General features: G+C 33.8%; 2 protein-coding genes across 3 annotated transcripts; one reads left to right on the forward strand and one right to left on the reverse strand.

Annotated features, from left to right (window-relative positions):
- LOC105324887 (motile sperm domain-containing protein 2) lies at window positions 1-10,024 on the reverse strand. The gene is made up of 16 exons (XM_011424119.4): window positions 9,886-10,024; window positions 9,718-9,772; window positions 8,753-8,917; window positions 7,845-7,931; window positions 7,543-7,697; window positions 7,192-7,252; window positions 6,686-6,724; window positions 6,137-6,261; window positions 5,202-5,282; window positions 4,633-4,710; window positions 4,337-4,431; window positions 4,056-4,155; window positions 3,838-3,934; window positions 3,169-3,292; window positions 2,518-2,617; window positions 1-635 (listed from the first exon to the last, which is right to left on the reverse strand). The coding sequence occupies exons 1-16, from the start codon at window positions 9,907-9,909 to the stop codon at window positions 429-431; spliced, it is 1,593 nt and encodes a 530-aa protein (XP_011422421.3). The 5' UTR covers window positions 9,910-10,024; the 3' UTR covers window positions 1-428.
- Window positions 10,025-10,608: 584 nt separating this feature from the next.
- On the forward strand, window positions 10,609-18,248 carry LOC105324890 (uncharacterized). 2 transcript variants are annotated; one of them, XM_011424125.4, is made up of 11 exons: window positions 10,609-10,911; window positions 12,042-12,185; window positions 12,894-12,979; window positions 13,179-13,290; window positions 13,769-13,891; window positions 15,890-16,339; window positions 16,423-16,561; window positions 16,639-16,781; window positions 16,894-17,037; window positions 17,173-17,301; window positions 17,390-18,248. In XM_011424125.4, exons 1-11 carry the CDS (start codon window positions 10,896-10,898, stop codon window positions 18,103-18,105), a joined length of 2,202 nt encoding a protein of 733 aa, XP_011422427.2. In that variant the 5' UTR covers window positions 10,609-10,895; the 3' UTR covers window positions 18,106-18,248. The 2 variants fall into 2 exon arrangements, with proteins under 2 accessions (XP_011422427.2, XP_034301229.1); XM_034445338.2 differs by lacking the exon at window positions 10,609-10,911 and having other exon boundaries at window positions 12,046-12,185; window positions 12,880-12,979.
- The last annotated feature ends 1,330 nt before the right edge of the window (window positions 18,249-19,578 follow it).

Raw genomic sequence — 19,578 nt, forward strand, 5'->3', positions numbered from 1 at the left:
TAACCTTCTTTTTATTTATTTTTTTCTCATCAAATTGAGCAACGTAACAACATGAATACAACAGCTTAAATAATATCACAGCTTGTTATGTCTTAAAAGCCAGGTATAAAATAACGAAGCAATGTTTACAGATGTGAGATGTACATAACATAATATGTACCCTGCAAGCATTACCCAAAAATTTGCAATTTCTCGAAAATCACAAAGCTTTAAACAGATGTTCATTAAAATAATTTCTAAAGAGGCATCAATAAATCAAACTAATTTTGAGGGTGATTTTTTTTTCATCTGAACTAAAACATTCTTGAATTGAATCCTGCCAATTTCAGTTTATTTTTCATTTCGATAAAAAAAAATTCTTCTATTTTAAAGTTCATTTTTTTTTTATCAAATTTGACATGTTCGGTGGGATTAAGGTGGTGTCTTGTTTAGAAGAGTGTCCCTGAGCAGTAGCGGTCAGCGGTGGAGGAGTTCTGTGGCCCCTCCTCGGCCTTGACCTGGGGTGGTCCTGAACTGGCATACAAATACGTGTAGAGGATGAACACAATGAACAGAACGAGTGTCAGCACTTGTAACAGTATCAGGAGTCTGATGGATTTCTGTAGAGCGAGGTGGCCTTCCATTAGTGAGTCTACCTGTAAAATTAAATAATCTCAAATCTGAAGCTTAAATTATTACAATCCAATTGTGAAAAGCAATAAGAGTTGTATTTTTTTTTTATTTCATTAATTCAGTTCGCTGCAAAAATGTCCTATTATGAGAATTCTGCATGTATAAATAGGATTAAACAAATTGTTACATTTTATCACCATTTTATTTGTAGAGAGAGAGAGTTACGTACTATGGAGTATATATAGCAAATCAATTTTTGTACAGGATGACAAGAAAGTAATTTTGCTTCAATATGAGCCTATGAATAGCATTTACCACAAAAATAAGACTAATCGACGTTTTTAATCCATAACTATTTTTGACACTGCAAAGAAAAATTGCAATTTGCTGTAGAATTTCAGACATGAAAAATGCAGCTCATATTGCTTTAAACTCCTGTTAATTTGCTATAAAAAATGCCATCTTTTTTAAGATAAGAATAAATCAATCATTGAATGACTCTGATAGATAAGAAAATCATTAACCGTAATGCTTCATTAAATAAAAAAAAAATTCCACAGTATGCCAGAGGCAAACCAGATTCTGTTCGATGCATTGTGATTTCTTGTAACTAAATTAAGCAAAAACCTGCAACACGTATCAAAAGAATACTTATTACTTATTCACAGAGGGTGCTAAAATAACATAAACTCTAATATAATGTCATTTCTGGAGCATACAGAGTACAGATAAGGATCATCTTCCATTACATTAACTCCTAATAGATGTTCCCCCAGAGGGAGTCAGCACATTTACTGGGAAATAACAAAGTGGGGCATCCAGGAAAAGATAACCATTACGTAGCACTAAATCCAATGATTATTGCCCCTTTTGTTAAAAAGAAGTGGAAATGAATTCCTGAGAGAAAAAAAAAGTTCTCAAGCAGTGCAATTGGAGTAGTTTCAAACCTGGGAGTCTTTTTGTTTCTACTGAGTTTGCACTAATTACTCTTTGCTGAAATGACAAGATGCAGGATGAAAAAGGTTAATGACCAGAAATGTCATTGTAATCTCCTCTCTCACTAATGCTTCATGTTCATTTTACTCACTACAAGTAAATATGTTTGTTTGGTTGCCTAGGGAACGATGACATGCCTGCAGGACATTTCGTGGGAAAATCAAACAATCCTTAACAAATGATGGCTATAATTATTGGAGCCTCCAACACAATGATATGGGCTATGTGTTCAGTCATATCTATTTACATTTCGACAAAGACAGACATTTATCAATATCAAACATTTTAAATTGGCTGCTCCAACTTGTTGTATTAGGTAAAAATATTTCCGGTTATTTGAAAATCTGATAATTGAAATCAAAATTACACAAATCATTGTACTGTAATTAGAAATATCAAACAACAAAATATCATGCTCAGGTATTCTGAGAATCGAGATCAATAAGTGATTTTTGACCTTCGTGGAATTGACCTAGAGTCATAACAAGGTCACAGGCTTCAGATAATCCTCTGTACAGCTCTGAAGGCAAACTGTTACCGCTACCTACAGTTCTATGATGGTTATATTGATTTTAAAGTCTTTAAATAAAAAATCTAAAAAAAAAAAAAACAATTAAAAGCTCTTTCCTCTTTGACATGAAAAAGCTTGCTGATCAATATCCACCATCATGCCTCTCCTAACACAGAATGCATGCACACATTATTACAGGCACAATTCAGAAATTTTCCCTGGAGGGAAGGGGGTGTCTATGACCTTCTTTAGGTAACTCTAATATACAAATTTAACAAATCTGAATCGTGTATTCCTTTCCCATTGGGGACTGAAGTTGCCCCCCCCCCCCTTCTTATTTCCTCCACTGGATCTATACATATATTATCTGCTGTCACTGTTACAAGAATGGTACATACCTTGGAGTTGAGGGCTGTAATCTGGTCATCAGCAGAGAGAACGGATACCGTGTCACTGGAGTATCTGCTGTCCGAACGCTTCACTTGCACACAGCGTAACCTACAACAGAATTCACTGTTAAGTGTTTTTTTGTGAAACTACCAAAATATAAAGAAGACTTTAAAAAATACAGTAACTCCTTGCTATAATGCCCATATTTCCCCTTTACTTTCATAGACCCAATTTCCTTCCTTTATATAGAACACAACTATAAGGCTTTTCCTCTGTATCTGCTAATATGTTGCTGACCCAGTTTTTTTTTTTTTGGGGGGGGGGGGCTATTTTTTTTTCTTTTCCCCTCTTCTTTCATGATAAATTTTTAAGGTTCCAGTGATCAGAAATATCAAATTGACATAAATGAATAAATGTATGTACATGTTTAATAACTATAATTGTAGCACAGGTTCCACTTAATCTGATAGCAGTTAAACTGATATTTCAGTTGTTCTGTTATAATAACAAAACACAAAACCATTTCTTATGCATCTCTTTTTTCTGATGATCTGATTAAAAAAATTTCATTTTTGGTAAATGTGATAGGATTGTGACCGTGTGATAATGCTATAGGGTCCAGATATAAAATTTCATTGGAACATTGTATCTTTTTGTACCTATGATCCATGATGTTTTCCCTGGGAACAGTTTTCCAGTACTCAGACATATTATCCGGGGGATCACCATTAAGTTCTACAGCCATGATCAAGAATTTGTCTTTGTCCACTCCAAGATGATGTTCTGAAACATGGAAGATATGGGCTATTAATTATCTCATTACATACTTTACAGAATAAGATGTTGCAATACTACTGTATATTCCATTATGTGAGTACTTAATTCCGCAATCCTGCTGGTTTGTATCAAATCGCGAGAATATAAAACCATGATGTGGAATTTTTCTCCTTATTTCTTATAGTTATCAACTCTCAGAAAATTTGGCGAGATTTTAAAATCCACAAAGAATGCTTCTTCAAATTTTACATGGATATTAATTCCTCGCGTTTAATTAGGAATCTACAGTATGTTTATATTTATATTGCAAACTGTTTATCTTATGGCAAATTGTTTATCTTATTGCACAATGTTTTCATATACTGTAAATCTTTGTTATGGTATATTCATCTGTGTACCTTTCTGACATGTACATGTGTATCAAAATATATTGGTATGAGGTTATTCCTTTTCTTTTTCAATTGAAGTAAAATGTATAAATAAGAATTAAATATATTGTAAAGGATTACATACGAAGGGAGACAATTCAACTCAGGACTTTTACACTGTACCTTGATAAAGATAAACATAGACTTTTTCTATAGACCCTGGTTTCACAATGCCAGAACTTGGTCGAACTTTGTATTTCTCTGGTGATGTTGTCTTTACCTAGAAATAAAAAGGTATGGTATATGCACTTAAATAGCAGCACAAAGACAAATTTTGTCCTATTCAAAGAAAAAATTGCATCCATACATGTATGTATTCAAAACTAGTTAGACATGTGTACTTTGTATGCAATGGGATATGGCAGCGTGTTCTTAAGGGAAATGACATCATGAGCGTCTTTGCCATCTTCATCTGTGACAAACCTTAGTTCCTCTGCAGGACTACAAAACCAAAATATTTCAGTATAATGATTATTTGTACATGTACTTATTTGTATAGTTTGTAAGTTAATCTCTATTAAATTCAAACTGTAACTTCATGTGAACATTGAAATAAACAAAAACAAACACATGCAACATTCAACATCTCTCCACAAAATATCTGAGTAACAGGGGCACTGACCTAATGGTAAGAAGTCTGCCGATGAACGAGTTTCCCTCTTGATTTCCCCCTCCAGGACCTGCGTTCCTGTTTATGTTACTCAGGGAACTCTTATTCTGAAATTGAACTTGCTCATTGTAATACGAGTTATCAATATCGTAACACACAGCTTGTCTTCCTAATTATACTGTCTGTTTTTCCAATTCCAGGTCAAAGGACCTAAATTGTTTCGCTCATTTTAATCCAAATGAAATTTAACACTCTCTCTCTCTCTCTCTCTCTCTCTCTCTCTCTCTCTCTCTCTCTCATGTACTCACCACTCTGACATAACTGTTCTCTATGGAATCTGCATTGAAGCTTTGATACAAAGGTGAATCCTGGTCAGCAAATGTTACCTAAACAGACAAAAACTTAAAAATGAACTACTCTTCTAGGTATTCTCTGTGAATGTATAGTTTAAACAATAAAAAGTTCAATCCTTCTCCAAGCCATGAAGGTGCATAGGGCTGGTGCTTATACACGGTTTCCGTGGTGCTAAGCAGATGAGAGCCTTTGATTCCCCCTGGATGGGACACAAATGCACTGCAGGTTAACTCCAAGCATAAGCCTAACCTAATGTCAGCTATGTGGACTGAGACAATGTAGATAAAAGGCACGACACACAACATCAATTCACTACAGCAGGGCTTGAACCAGCTTCCTTAGGGTTCCTGGCCAAACACCTACATGACCACTCCTAACACCTCTGACCACTGAACCATGTGCTCCACAAAATGTATGGTTTACAAATTCTGAAATTCCTTTGCATTTTATGTGGTTTCAATCATATAGAATCCATCAAATATAAAACATATGAGTGTATACAGGTAGAAGCATGCCTACTTACCCTTTTCTTTGATGCATCACTATTTTGATTGTCCTCATTTTCTCTCTCTTCTGAAGGTACATATTTGTATTCATATGTATCCTGAAAAAGAAATGTTTCAAGTTACAATCACAATTACATGGACCTGAAAGCTACTGTGAAGTCTTATGAATAGTACACACTTTTTCGGCCAAAGAAATTAGATCAAAGGGGGGGAGGGTGCCTATACATAATTATACATAAAACAAAATTTTATCCCATTTTTTCATTGCATGTTTCTGGAAACTGCTGGAGTAAAATTTCTATTCAAAAGGACTATATATGATATGGACCTAAAATGGCCCCCTAAAATGAATATCATCATTTTACTGTGATTCTTTGTTTTTCTTTGTACAGATATTATATACATGTATGTGATGTTTTTACTTAATGTGCATTTTGATTCAAGTGCCCACAATTTATAAATATTACATTGTAAAGACAACCTTTTCCCGCCTTTTTAGCATAAAACAGCTTGTTTTAAAGCAGTTTTTCTTTCAGAAAACATACAGCGCATGCTTGAACTGACAAAAAAATTTAATCAGAGATATATCTAGCCAAGACTAATAAGTGACAAAAATTTTTTCCTTGTTCAAGCATGCGCTCTCTGTTTCGCATTCGTAAAGAGATGAGAAAAATTATTGACTGATTTTGATTGAATTATAGTAATAGCGTCCCTTCTGACGTCATAAACTGCAAGTAAATCAAATAAATAGGTGAAAAATATATTTTATATCAACTCTTCTAAAAAATAACATAACATTTTATTGTACCCAAAACACTTTAAAAAATGGCGAATTATATATGTGAATTATATAGTTCTTTCAAAGACTTTACGATAATTGTTATTAATTTAAAAAAAAATAACTATTGTTTATATGTCTATATTGCTTGAATGCAAGCTTTGTGTGACTTACAGTGCCCCCCATATGCTCTGGTAGGTTCTCCTTGGCTATGTACAGCTGTATATCACTCTTATTCACAAATTTCAGCTTCTTCTGGGCCTCGGGACTTAACCAGGTTTTCACAACTTTCCATGCAGCTATCATATTGAGAAAAAAAATCAATTATATCATTCTGATCTTTCATAAAGAGTGCAAAACAAATTAAGAAAAGAAGATGTCAGTTATTTAATTTGAAATATAGGATTAATTATCACATGAAAACAAAATTACATGTAACAAAAATTAACATATACAAATATGTTTTTGGTTGATAAATTGATTTCTTTTAATCTACTGTGGAATCATTTTTATCAGTGGGGGTCAATGTTTGTGGGTATAGCCAAAATTTCCTGGTTCGTAGTGATGTAATTTTGTTGGTAGTGTAATCAGGAATTTTAATAAATATTGGACAAATCATTGTATATAGGTTGGTGGGAACATTGGTTCCCCACAAGTATGATGATTCCACAGTGAATATTTTTTAAAATATTTTCGCAACATCAAATAAAATAAAATATCTACCGTTAAACAACCATGGCATTTCATAGATCAGAAGGTATCCTAAAACAGAGTGAATATAAAATATCAAATTCAGATTTCTTCACCAAAAGTTTTTTCAATGGATCGTGAGAATTCCTTTGAGCCTTAAATATATTTACAAATATCAATAATTCTACGAAAATTCACTTCAATATTCTGTGATTATGCCTGCAAATAATCCAGATTTTTGTATCATAAATGTAAATTGATGATCTAGAGATGATCTAAAAATTTCCAATGGAAAGAAATGAAGAAATATGCTTCTAAATCTTGAGATTTTATCTCAAAATCAAAATTGATTGAATAGTTACATCAATTGTTTGTTTTGATTATGCATGTACATACATTTGATAAGGTAATTTTAAAAGAAGTACAACATTTAAAAGAATTGGAACACTTTTTAAGACATAGCAATAAGTTAAGGAAGGACAATTAAGACACATAGTGATGACACATTTCTCTGGAATTTGAAACGCTGATTTACTTACCAAGTAAAGCAGGATAATAAATTTTGAAGGAAGTAATGACAAATTTGATCATTTCCATGTCCTACAACAGGAAGAAAATCAATGATTGTATGATATCATTGATATGATTGCCATTGATTTATTCAATTAAAAAGCAGAAACCCTGCACTCTTCAGACATTAGTCTGTTTGGAGTTACAATTTCACATCCTAGTGATTATAAGAATTAATGGATAATTAGTACTTCCTGTTCCTCATATAAACAAAGATAATGCAAACCAGGAACACAAAAATTGTATAAATAAGGAAAATGCATTTGATTTGTTCAACATTATACAAATTAACATGGATCTGTAGAGGTCATACTAATTACCAGATTTGAAATTCCTGTGTTTGTCATATCAAACAGCAGCACTAGTTCATCCTCTGGACTTTCATTGTATGCAGTCTCAAAACAAAAGCCGAAGAACTTCTTTATCAATGGAAGTGTATTAGGGTCTTTTTTGTGTTTTGCTATTTTTAGCCATACTGTAAACATACATGCATTGTGTCATGCAGAGTATCAAAAGACAAAAAAGATAATTAAGAAAAATGTGCTTTTGTCAAGAATCCATAAATCATAATAAATATAAAATAATCATATGCAAATATTGAATAACGATTTTGGAGTCTTACTAATTTTCCGCCCTTCTTTATCTGTTTTATGAAAATACATGGCACCTATATCCCAGAACTCTTGTGGAAATGATGCCTCTGTCAAGTCTATATGTAAGAATTCAAGAATTTGTTGACTTAATTGAACCATGAATTAAAAAGAACATTTGTCGATCAGTACATACAACACAAGAAGATAAAAACTATCATACAAATATGGACAATTCCAATAACTTGGGCAGATAATTTATCTCTGAAGAGTTTTATAAACCATGGTCTATAATACTCTCCTTGGACTATAATGGACAAAAGTCTGTACCAAGTTATTGTTTCAGTCACTTTTTGGGAATTTTTAATGAAAATTAACATACGTACATGTCAATTAAGTACAATTAAAATCAATAAAAGGGGAAGAATTCAAGATTTGTTCATTGATACTTCTTCTGCTTTTACCCAGATAAACACACAGGAATGCATGAAAAACCAATTTCTTTCGGAGATTCATAAAGGGAAATGTTTACATCTTTTCTCTATTCAAAAGTACTCGAGAAAACTCACACAAATTTTTAACATTAGCATCCTATTAATTTTCATCTCCATTGCAATGCAAAATTCCCATAGCCTTTTTATATTTGGATATTATTAAAATCTAATCGAGGCAATGGAGAGGGTGTTTCAAACCAGTAAATCTGGACTTTTTGCGTTTTACTGAATGCAGTTAGGGCACAAAGGTAATTTTTCATTATTGAAATATAGTCCAAAAAGTGCGCAGAAACTTAGGACAGAGTATAGTATTTGAGAGGTTGATATATATACGTATTATTTCGTTTTGCAGAAATCATTGGCTATATAATCAAATATTCCAATGAGTTTGAGAGAAAATTTTTGGTAGAATCCTGACTTTGTAAAAGGCAAAGAACGGTACTCACCCCTGACACCTATTTCTTTTCTCCATTTCAAAGCTTCATGCAGCCTGTCAGCTGCATCCTGAATTGTTTCTGTTTTCCGTATGAATTGACTGACATATAAATCATTTGAATTAATGTTGTCCACATCTCTCTGGTCATAAACACCTTTCTTCACAAATTCATCAGCTGCAAGGGGATAAAGCATATATCAGTATTATGTTCATATTATTTAAAGCTGCTTGGTCCAATTTTATATCAAATTTAATGTAAGCTTTAAAACAATGTTTAGCTTAGTATATGTGTATAATAGGCACTGCAGTAATTTTCCTGGTCAAATTACACAATACATGTACTTCAATGGGAAAATGATAAACAAAATTTGTTTACAAAACAAACTTTACATTAGAGGGTACTGTGTTATTTTGCCCCTTAAAAGATTTGCTACTGACGTCCAGGCAGGATAAAATAAAGAAAGCATTTGAAGTTTTAAAAAAATGATTGTCAAATCAAAAATAAACATGTGGCTGTGAACATTTTTTCCACTAATATCTTTCCAAGGGTTGTTTTGTTTAAAATTGATGCATAGTATGCAGGTTGAATAAACCCTATCAATCAGGGGATGAATTTATTACAGAAATCAAACAAATATTCCCTTTTCTAAACACTCCCCTGAATTGTCATGATGCATTTTATTGTGTTCTCATACTGAAATTATTTTCATTTATTTTGAATATTTCCATCTTTGAAAGGAGACGGATATTGCTGGTGTAAATGCCAGTTGGCGAAAGCCAGAACTTTCTAAGATAAATCAAACAGTTTTTTAAAAATTGATGGCATAAAAAATTAGTACATTTTCAATTTTTTCCTCTTAGCTTTAAAACTAGAGAGTTTGACAAAGTACCCTTTGCATTCATTCAAATCATACTTTAATTGTTCAAGAAACAATGGTCATTTGTTTGCACGTGTGACTGTTGTGTCAACGATACCTTTGTACTTTTGATTGTAAACATTCCTCAATTTATCTGCTCGTGTTCTGGGACTCTGTCAAAATACAATACAACATTAAGTACATCGTTTCTTTATAGACACGATTATCTCACAATAGTTTACTTAAACAATAACAATGGGTTTTAAAAGAAAATAACGGTTCATACATCATCACCGTCCCCTTCCGCCATCGTATCGTCGTCTGTTGACCGTTGTGTTCCGTTCTCTGCACCCAAACAATGTGCGAATGTCGATCCCGATGTAAAATAAAAGTTAAAGAGGGTGGATCTAGTGGGGGGGGGGGGATCAGGTGAGGAAGGGGATCTGGAGCCCTGCTACCGGGAAATTTAGGTAGTTATACCAAAATAGGCTCCTGGCAATCATAAAATTTGGTTATCATTCGGACCCCCTGCAAATTTTTTCTTGATCCGCACATGTCCAAAAAATGATGTTATAATATTCTTATTGAAAAAAAAATGCCTAAGATATGCATGTTTAAATGAACTTTTAGCTTTAATGAAGAAGTGGTTATTTCACCAAAGTGTGTATAAAAAAGGTAATGTTATCATATGTAAACTACATCGATTAAATAATCTTGATTTTATATATGTATATCTATCAAAATCTCTCTCTCTCCCTATCTCTCTCTCTCCCTATCTCTCTCTCTCTCTCTCTCTCTCTCTCTCTCTCTCTCTCTCTCTCTCATACAAAAATATCATGAAGTATGAATGGACCGTTCTGTTGAATGATCAATTAATTATTAAAGACAGAATTAGTTTTAATTGTCTTTGGTTTTAACATGAAAGTGAAACTGCTGGTTTTTATAACAGCAACGCATCAGTTCGAAGGTTAAAATTGTCAAGCGATCATTGGTTTCTTTCATGCATGCATGTCTGCCTATCCTGCTACATATGACCAAGTCGGTCTTCCGCCGGTCTTATCGGCGGTACTCGATTTCGTGTGGGTGGGTAGACGTAGACCTCCAAGAGAAAAAAAAACTGCCTTTAAAATCTTAAGCAAACAAATAAAACGTGTGGACTATCATAAATCCGGCGCAGAATGAACAAATTGACATAATTTATCATAGACCGACCACACCCCCACCGCCGAAGGTCAGTCAATACACCGCTCACTCTCACTAGTACAACAGTGTTGGAGCGAGAGGAGGGGAGGAAGGATGGGTGACTCTGAAGGTAAGTGACCATGGGGGAGGTATGCTTCGATTAATATGTAAATATTCCCTCAAAGATCAAGTGGAGTCAGATCATATCGATTTTTTTAGAACCCAAATAATACTTCGTTGGCCTCAACGTAAAAGCCGAGACAGAACTTAGTGTTGATAAGTGATGGCATGGGGAGAATGGATGAATGGATGGTTCAGACTTTCCCACGGGCGACCGATGACAGTTATTAACGAACAAATTATCACTGCTACTAAACGAGATGGACAATGAAAGCGTTAACTTCTAACTTGCAGTTAAATCCATTTTTATGTGTTTACAATGAAATGACTTGGTTTTATTCTCAATGTTTTTATTTCAGTTCATAAATAATGAGGACACATTTTACTACATGTAACGTCCACCAGTATTACACCCCTTAGGTTATGAGGTGTCATTTGTTTCTTGATTAAATGTGCGGTATAGTAAGATACACTCATTGCCTACATTCGTTAGAATTCCCAACCCTGTACATATTTTCATTACACAGCCCTATGTATAACTTATTGTTTTCAAAGTGCACAGCCACTGATGTTTGGTCACTTTAAGAACTTCTTTACTTCACTTTACAATTATCTGTAATTTTTTTCCAACAAGTTGAAATGTTTGGGCATAAAAAATAATACTATTTATTCACCTGTTCGTCTAAAATAACTAAACACACAGTTTGTTAGGCTTGTACATTATGTTAGCTGGTTCAATTGACAGATCGTTGGTGTTTCTTTATTAGACATCCATGTATGCAAGGTCCATGCTAGCGGCGTACCTCTGAAGATTTTTCTACTCTTGCATGTCGCTGCATTTGCCATCTGTCGAGTGCAACAGCTACAATTACACTGTTAACATCTGCGAAACTCTAAGAGATCAAAGACACAACAAAATTAGGCAAATAAAAATAAAAATTAAATAAAAAACTAACTTTTAATAGCTAATTTTCCTCTTCTTGTCGGTGTCCCCATAGAACGAACTGAAGTTGAAACCAAAATACAGATTTTCAACTTTCTAGAATCACTCACTTCTAATAAGAATGTTCAATTAAAAGTCATCATGCCATTTGATGCAATATTTTCAACTTTGATTCACTTTTGTGAATTCTCCTGTAGAGGTTGTGATGATGGCGGCGAAGCGTGACGGGCGTTCGGTGATGCGGCTGGAGAGGATGTTCCGAAGTGAAATAGACGACAAATTACTACTTCACGTGGCCGGGGGCCCCCACAAAGGAATACTTATCGCCAAAGCAGTGGACAGTAAGTTTGACACACCAACGAAACAAATAGTACTGTAGATAGTTATACTAATTGACGAATAAGTGTACTGTCCATTGCAAGAAGATAACAGGGATTTTAAGAGATGTGAACGAGTTAGAATGACATGTAGGGATTATCGAAATTGACTCATGTCAAAAGTTTTGATTGATATATAACTTTTGACACCAATACATGTGATTATATGAAATCTCCTTTGTTGATTGTTGTGACTATATATGAAAGAAAATGGTGACCTATAATTTTGTTACCATGAACGTAAATAAAAAAAATATTTTTGACCCCAGTCTTAATTTGTAGTTTATGATTTGTGAATATGTTCTGTGTTTATGGTAAATATGACAGAATACATGTACAATTATCGAAAGTTACAATCAATCAGTTACACGTAATTGCACCAAATTCAGCCTACATTTGAACTCAAATATACAAGGCAAATCTATTTTTATATTTGAAATTACTTTCCCTATTAAGATAAAAACAAAATTTATCAATGCGTTTGTAGTTTATGCTGCAACATTTGATTTTTTTGGCAGTCTCGTATTAAAGTTCTGGAAAGTCGTTGAAATAGCTGAAAGTGATATTCTCGATCAAGACTATAATGATTGTTCTTTATATCAAATGCACTGATTATAGTATTAGTTTCATTTCATTTTACATCAACTGTTTTTGACAGTCTCGTATTTCCAGATCTGAAAGACGTGGAACCGGCCGAGGGACGCCTAGAATTTCTTGCCTACCTTGTCAACGAAGAACAACACAATCAATCTGTGCAGGTAAAATATCTCCGCAAACAAGTTCCCCAAACTACTTCAAACACACTGACTCAATTTTTTATCGTGTCACGCCTACCCAAAATGCCTACCCGCATTCAGTGCGCTTTTTCATTTTTTCTTTCGATATCTGTTGATATGCTTTCAATTTATTTTACCTGCATTTACCTTCTGAGTGACACGTGAATGGTTCCGTTGACAGGATTACTGGACCCTGCGGTTTTGGTTTCGGGGACAGGCTGAGGGGGTGGTGAAAAAGAAGACGTTCACGGATTACTTCCAGGAACTCATGAACCCATCGAGTTTTCCAAAGAGTATGCAAATCTAATATGTGATCCCCCGACATTTGGAGTCAGAAAGAAAAACAAAGCCCTTTGAATTAAAGTACATGTATTGCCTCCTTGATATATAAAAATTTTAATATAGCTTTCACGTGCTGTGTGTGCATTGGTTTGAAAAAATAATATACATGCATATGAGTACCACACTCGGTATAGTCATAGGAAAGGAACATGTAAAATGCAAAATCGTTACACTTATTGTTACAAACTCATCATACAGATATTACAAATAACGGTTGAAGTGGTTGATATAACCCAACCCCAACAACTCCCCCTTAAGTCCGCTCATCTTTGCAATAAGCAAGTTTTACTCTAGTGTTTAACGCAATAAAATACAATCATAATGTGTGTGCTATATTTCTGATAATTCACATGAATGCAATATGAAGTACAAACGTAGTTCGGTAATAAAGTGCTTTCTATATAAACGTTATGTTTAATTTGCTTTCAGATTACATTGGATTCATCAAGAAAGCCCTGGTGCTCCTCAAGGTGTACCACGTCATCAAGAGGGTCGAGCTCGAGGTTCAAGAGACAGAAGACCCGTCACCCGAGGAGTCAATCCCTCCAATCAGTGGGTCCATTATCGTACATGTATATCGTATCTGTACCAGCCCCACAATATATATATATATATATATATATATATATATATATATATATATATATATATATATATATATATATATATATATATATACACTAGTGTGTATATATATATATATATATATATATATATATATATATATATATATATATATATATATATATATATATATATATATATATATATATATATATATATATATATATATATACACTAGTGTGTGTATATATATATATATATATATATATATATATATATATATATATATATATATATATATATATATATATATATATATATATATATATATATATATATATATATATATCAGAGTCAAACTAACCACCATTTCCCAATCTATATTAGTCTATGCGAATACATTATATACTGCACACCACTACTGGTACTGTACCAGTTATCGGCTAAGACCAGTTATCGGCTAGACCGAGAGCTTGGGTTTATAGCACGAGACTATCCAAGATTATTTAATGCAGTCCTTTGTTTTGAAAAAAGAAAAGTAAATTTGCTTGTAAACTTTCTTAAGACTGTTTTAAACATGAGCTTAAACGATCATTTTTTACCGCTGATTTACATTTTTGCACTTTCAGCAATGGGAGAAGTGACATAATAAGTTAAAAACAGATTATAACCTCCTTGTGATACATTATCATATCCCTTATTTGATTAGATATATAATATCACTACAAATAACATGTAGAAACAAAAGGAATTCACTAAATTCTGAGAAATTCATAGCGCAGTTGAACGCCTGGTTGCACAATATTATGCATAAAATAGTCTACGATTTTGACTGAGTATTACCAAATGATAACAAACGAATAATTTTATGAGTTTTGTTTTATATCATAACCCCTACGACCTTTAGTCTGATCCAAAAAGGGACATAATTCAAAGTACATTTTGCAGACTATCAATATGTACATGGATTTTACAATGTTATTATCGCGAAGCTGATAACTGGTACAGCAATTCGTTAAATCTCGGCAAATTCAGGGCTTACTAAAAAGCACACAAACAGAATAAATAATGATTTAACCTAATAGCTGCATAAATAAGGAGTTCACCATTTAAAGTATGTCAAGTTTTATTAAAAAATATCAAGAAATAGGGAAATATGAAAAGAAAATGTTAAATTTTAGCCGATAACTGGCACAGTGGTAGTATGTAGCACCGGAAGGCAACAAAGTACATATAACTTGGTCTTTTCAATCCGAACTTCAACATTCCCACAATAAGCAACTTCTTAGGCTTAACACATTTGATAGAAATACTAGTATAAATTTACATTTTCTAGTGTTTTAGTCTGTGGTAACAACACGAATCAAATTTGTAATTATATTCCAATAAATTTCACCAATGACGCAAATGATCGACGTATTGTGGATGCAAGCGGGGTTTGCATAATTACACGGAATGCCAAAAAAAAACAAAACAAAAAAACCCCGTGAAAATGTCAATAAATTAACATTCAATCGTACAGCTTCTGATATTCATATAAATATAAGTAATAAGAAAAGATTCTTTGAATATCATCACAGTCGGAGGGTGATTAAATCTAATTAACATTATAAAGGCCCTTGTAGCTTTTTTTATTCGATCACGCTCCGACCATAATGATCCTTTAATGATAATCAAAAAATGATTCCTTAGTACTGAAATATGACATGTACTCCTTCATTAGTAGTATATAATCATAAACATTCTGGTCGAGAAATCAGTCATCCAATCTGAGCTCAAACATCAAACGGTTTAATCTTTACCAAAGACGTACATTAACATATGCGATATCAATCAATCAATCAATGATGATAAATCCACGTTTCACCTTTCAAATGTATTCATTTTATAACAATATGACAAATCAAATAATGCTTTGTTTTGAATGTATATATAGTCCTGATCTATTGTGGCATTGGAAATTAAAGAGATATATGATGATTTCAGAAAGTTTCACATCAGTGTTCACCCCAGCGTCTTACACATATCAACTTGTGCCAGAAGTACAAATTAACAACAAAACCTTCATCACATTCATGGTTAAGGCGGCTGCTGACGCTCACGTCGCACTAAGCGCAGTTTATGGTGACGTAGACCGCAAAACCTATGAAATCGTTATCGGAACTGACGGAAACACAAAATCAATCATCCGCTACGGAGCCGGCGGACCGATCATGGTCGAATCAATGACCATGAATGTACTATCCGAGGAGGAATTCCGATATTTTTGGGTCAACTGGGCGAACAATAAGATCGAAGTGGGACGTGGTGCTAATTACGGAGTGGGTGCTTTCCTCCAATGGACGATTCCACCCAGTAAGCAGTTCAACATAAACTGTCTGGCAGTCTCAACTGGAACCCCGTCACGTGGGCAATGGGAGTTTGCAGAACTTTTGGGTTTGTATTAATTCATTTTAACTGAATAAGTTGCATAATCTAATATAATGGAATTTTTGGTTTTCATGACCTTTTTTTAATAGATGCAGAAAAGGATTTTGGAAAGGAAGCAAAAAAGAAACGAATCAAACACTCTTTATTATGGATTGCGAAGAAACAAAAAATGTTGCAATGTCTAGAAGACGCATATCCCAATATGGTGAAAACTGCAGAAATGTTTAAGTAAGTATTGAATTGAATGGAATTTGGTCTACTGGTTTCATTTTTAAAAATCTTTTAACATTTACTTTTTATTTTAGATACTGTAAAATCAAGCAGTCAGATACGATGGCAGCTCTGGTGTTTTTATCAGATATGCAGAAAAAGAATTTGATTAAGGAGGTGGAGGGTGGCTATTGGATGAGACTGCAAAAGAGCCAAGAATCGGAAATTATCAAACATGGTTTGACATTTATTTTTTTTATATTAAATAGTCAAATAACCCTTAAGAATATCCAGAATGTGCAATTGCATAGTTTAGTGTTTGTCAGTATGCATTTTGATGAATATTTTAGAGGTAAAAATCGTCAAGCACATGCCAGAACTAAAGGCTTCTGAACAACCAACCATCGCCATTGTGACGTCACTTTTCTGCGAGAAAGTAGCTGTGGATGCCATGATTGAAGAAAAAACAACATATGTGAAATATAAAACAGAAGGTTGCTATAAAATTAATCTAGACATATTCCATTTCATCATACTCTTTATATGCGCCCTTATCTGTTCACCTTTTGTATGAGCAATTATAATATGTCAAATTTAACCTAAGATGACATCTTTATTTGTTGATATAGGCGAGTCTCAAGTATATACATTGGGGAGAATAGGAAAGTTCAAAGTTGTTTCAACGAAAGTATCTCGTAAATCTTCGTCAGAGCAGGAGGCAAGGATATGTGCAGAAAACACTATTACAAGACTTCTAGGTATGAGTTATTTTTGAATTCTTTAAATCTTTTAACTTGAAAAAAATATTGATTAAGAGTTGTCGTGCGATTTTTTTTTAAAATAAAGGTTCATTCAGCAAAATCCACCACGTGTTAATCGTGGGTGTCGGAAGCGGGGTACCCCATTACTCCGACGGCAATCAACACGTGCGTCTGGGGGATGTGGTCGTGTCTGTGCCTTCCAGAAAGAACGGTGCTATTTACATGTACTGTGATAAGATAGAGAAGATGACCGACGCAAACGGTTACAATTATTCTACGCGGGAATGGGACTGCAGTGACAACTCGCTACAGGATGTCGCCGTCAGTCTAAAACAAATCATGGAGAGGGACACCAACCCACAGAGGCCGTGGGACCGCTACATGAACGACGCCAAAGATATCCTCCAAACCGAGGAATCTAACTTCCACCGACCTCCAATGAAGACGGATCGACTGTTCTACACAGACGACAACGGAACTGACTTAGAACTGGAGCATCCGGCCGCTGGTAAAGGTTACCGGGTAGGACAGAGCAACTGCCGCCTGGGGGTGATCGCTAGCGGTAAACTTGTCTCCAGGAGCCCCCGTCTACGACAGTCATTCGCGGAAATAAACGGCATCCGAGCATACGACAGTGACGTCACTGCGGTTTTGGAATCGTTGGAAGGGAACCGAAATAACAGCTTTATCATCATTCGAGGGATCTCCGATTATTCCAGCGGCTCCAGAAAGGAATGGCAACCGTACGCATCCCTGGCTGCCGCCGCTTACATGAAGTCGCTCATTTATGCTTTGAAATAATGAACTAGCTTTCAGGATGGGGATTTAATTTTCCCTACGCTTATTAAGTTTTTTTATATGAATATTTTTGGAGGGGGGGGGGGTCCATGTTATGTGCATAATATGACAGTGCTGTAAGATTAAAATGCATTTATTTTGCTTTAGTTCAGGTTTGTTACTAACTTTTTTGTCATCTTTGTATTTATATGAGAGTAACTCAAGGTAAAAACATAACATTTATAAACTTAAGACAGAAGTGGATCAGATAGGCTGAAGTAGTACACAGACAAAATCAACAACTGTTGACGAGTCGGCTGTTTATAATGCTATAGCAATCACGTGCAATTTGATCTTTTCTCTGAAAGATTTATTAATAATTTGCGTGTTTTAACCTTGTAATACATAAATTAAAAAATGCTCCATGTAGATTTTAAAATTCAAGTGCACTCCAAACTTACAACTGTTATCTTTAAATTTGCATTCTTTTAAAAACATACATGTACTTTAATGGTCGCATAGAGAGACTATTGTAAAAGTAATGGCAAATAAGTATTATGCATAGGCACCTGACGTTATATTTTTCTCAGAATAAATGCCGTATATCCGGGTTTTTTAGCGTGTCACAAAATTTGCGAAACTTTGGAAAATCTGTAACAATTTTAATTTGCGGCAAGCATTTTTGCGATATAAGTTTCTTATAGAAAATGATACAGTATATATTTTCTGCGTAATCCAATATTTGCGAGTTAAAAGGGGTCGCGAAAAAAACCCCAAAAATTAGATAATCGCGAAAATGACCGGATATACGATATATTTACCATATATCTAACAATAAACAAGGTCTATTATTAGAAATAGAGTATATATATTTTTATGAGAAAAATACATGTTTATAACGTAATTAACGTCAGGCGTATTATTAGACATAGGGTATATATTTTCATGGTGTCTGTGGTATTGTGCTGGTACAGTTTAAAAGTTGCTGAAACCAATATAAGTAATATCTAGTTTCACATAACTTATTTCCAATATTTTAACTACTTTTCCTTACGGAGGTCAACTTAGAGTATTTTGCGTCAATACTACAATAGAAAAACTCATTGTGTTTTAACCTTGTGTACTATATACCCACTCCATGAGTTCCATGAAAATCTAGTAAATGTTTCTTTTTTGTACGTAATGGCCATTTAAAAATACAAGTACATTTACTAGAAATATATAGAAAATTGCAATTTTTGCACTTCGAATTGAATCATAGTATGAAAGTGTTACGATATACATTTTCCTTAAATTGATATATTTGACGAATAAGATCTTTTGGGCGTCGTAAAAAACACAAAATTCTACCATCTTGCATTTAAAAAGGGGCCATGAAGCACTTATACACGTAGATTGGTACAATGGATTCATTCAAATATTAAGAAAAAACAACCGATACCAATGATAGATTAAGTTTCCAAGGCATACACTTTTTTATATCTTTTATTTTATATC

Source organism: Magallana gigas, chromosome 2, assembly GCF_963853765.1.
Source record: "Magallana gigas chromosome 2, xbMagGiga1.1, whole genome shotgun sequence".
NCBI lineage: Eukaryota > Metazoa > Mollusca > Bivalvia > Ostreida > Ostreidae > Magallana > Magallana gigas.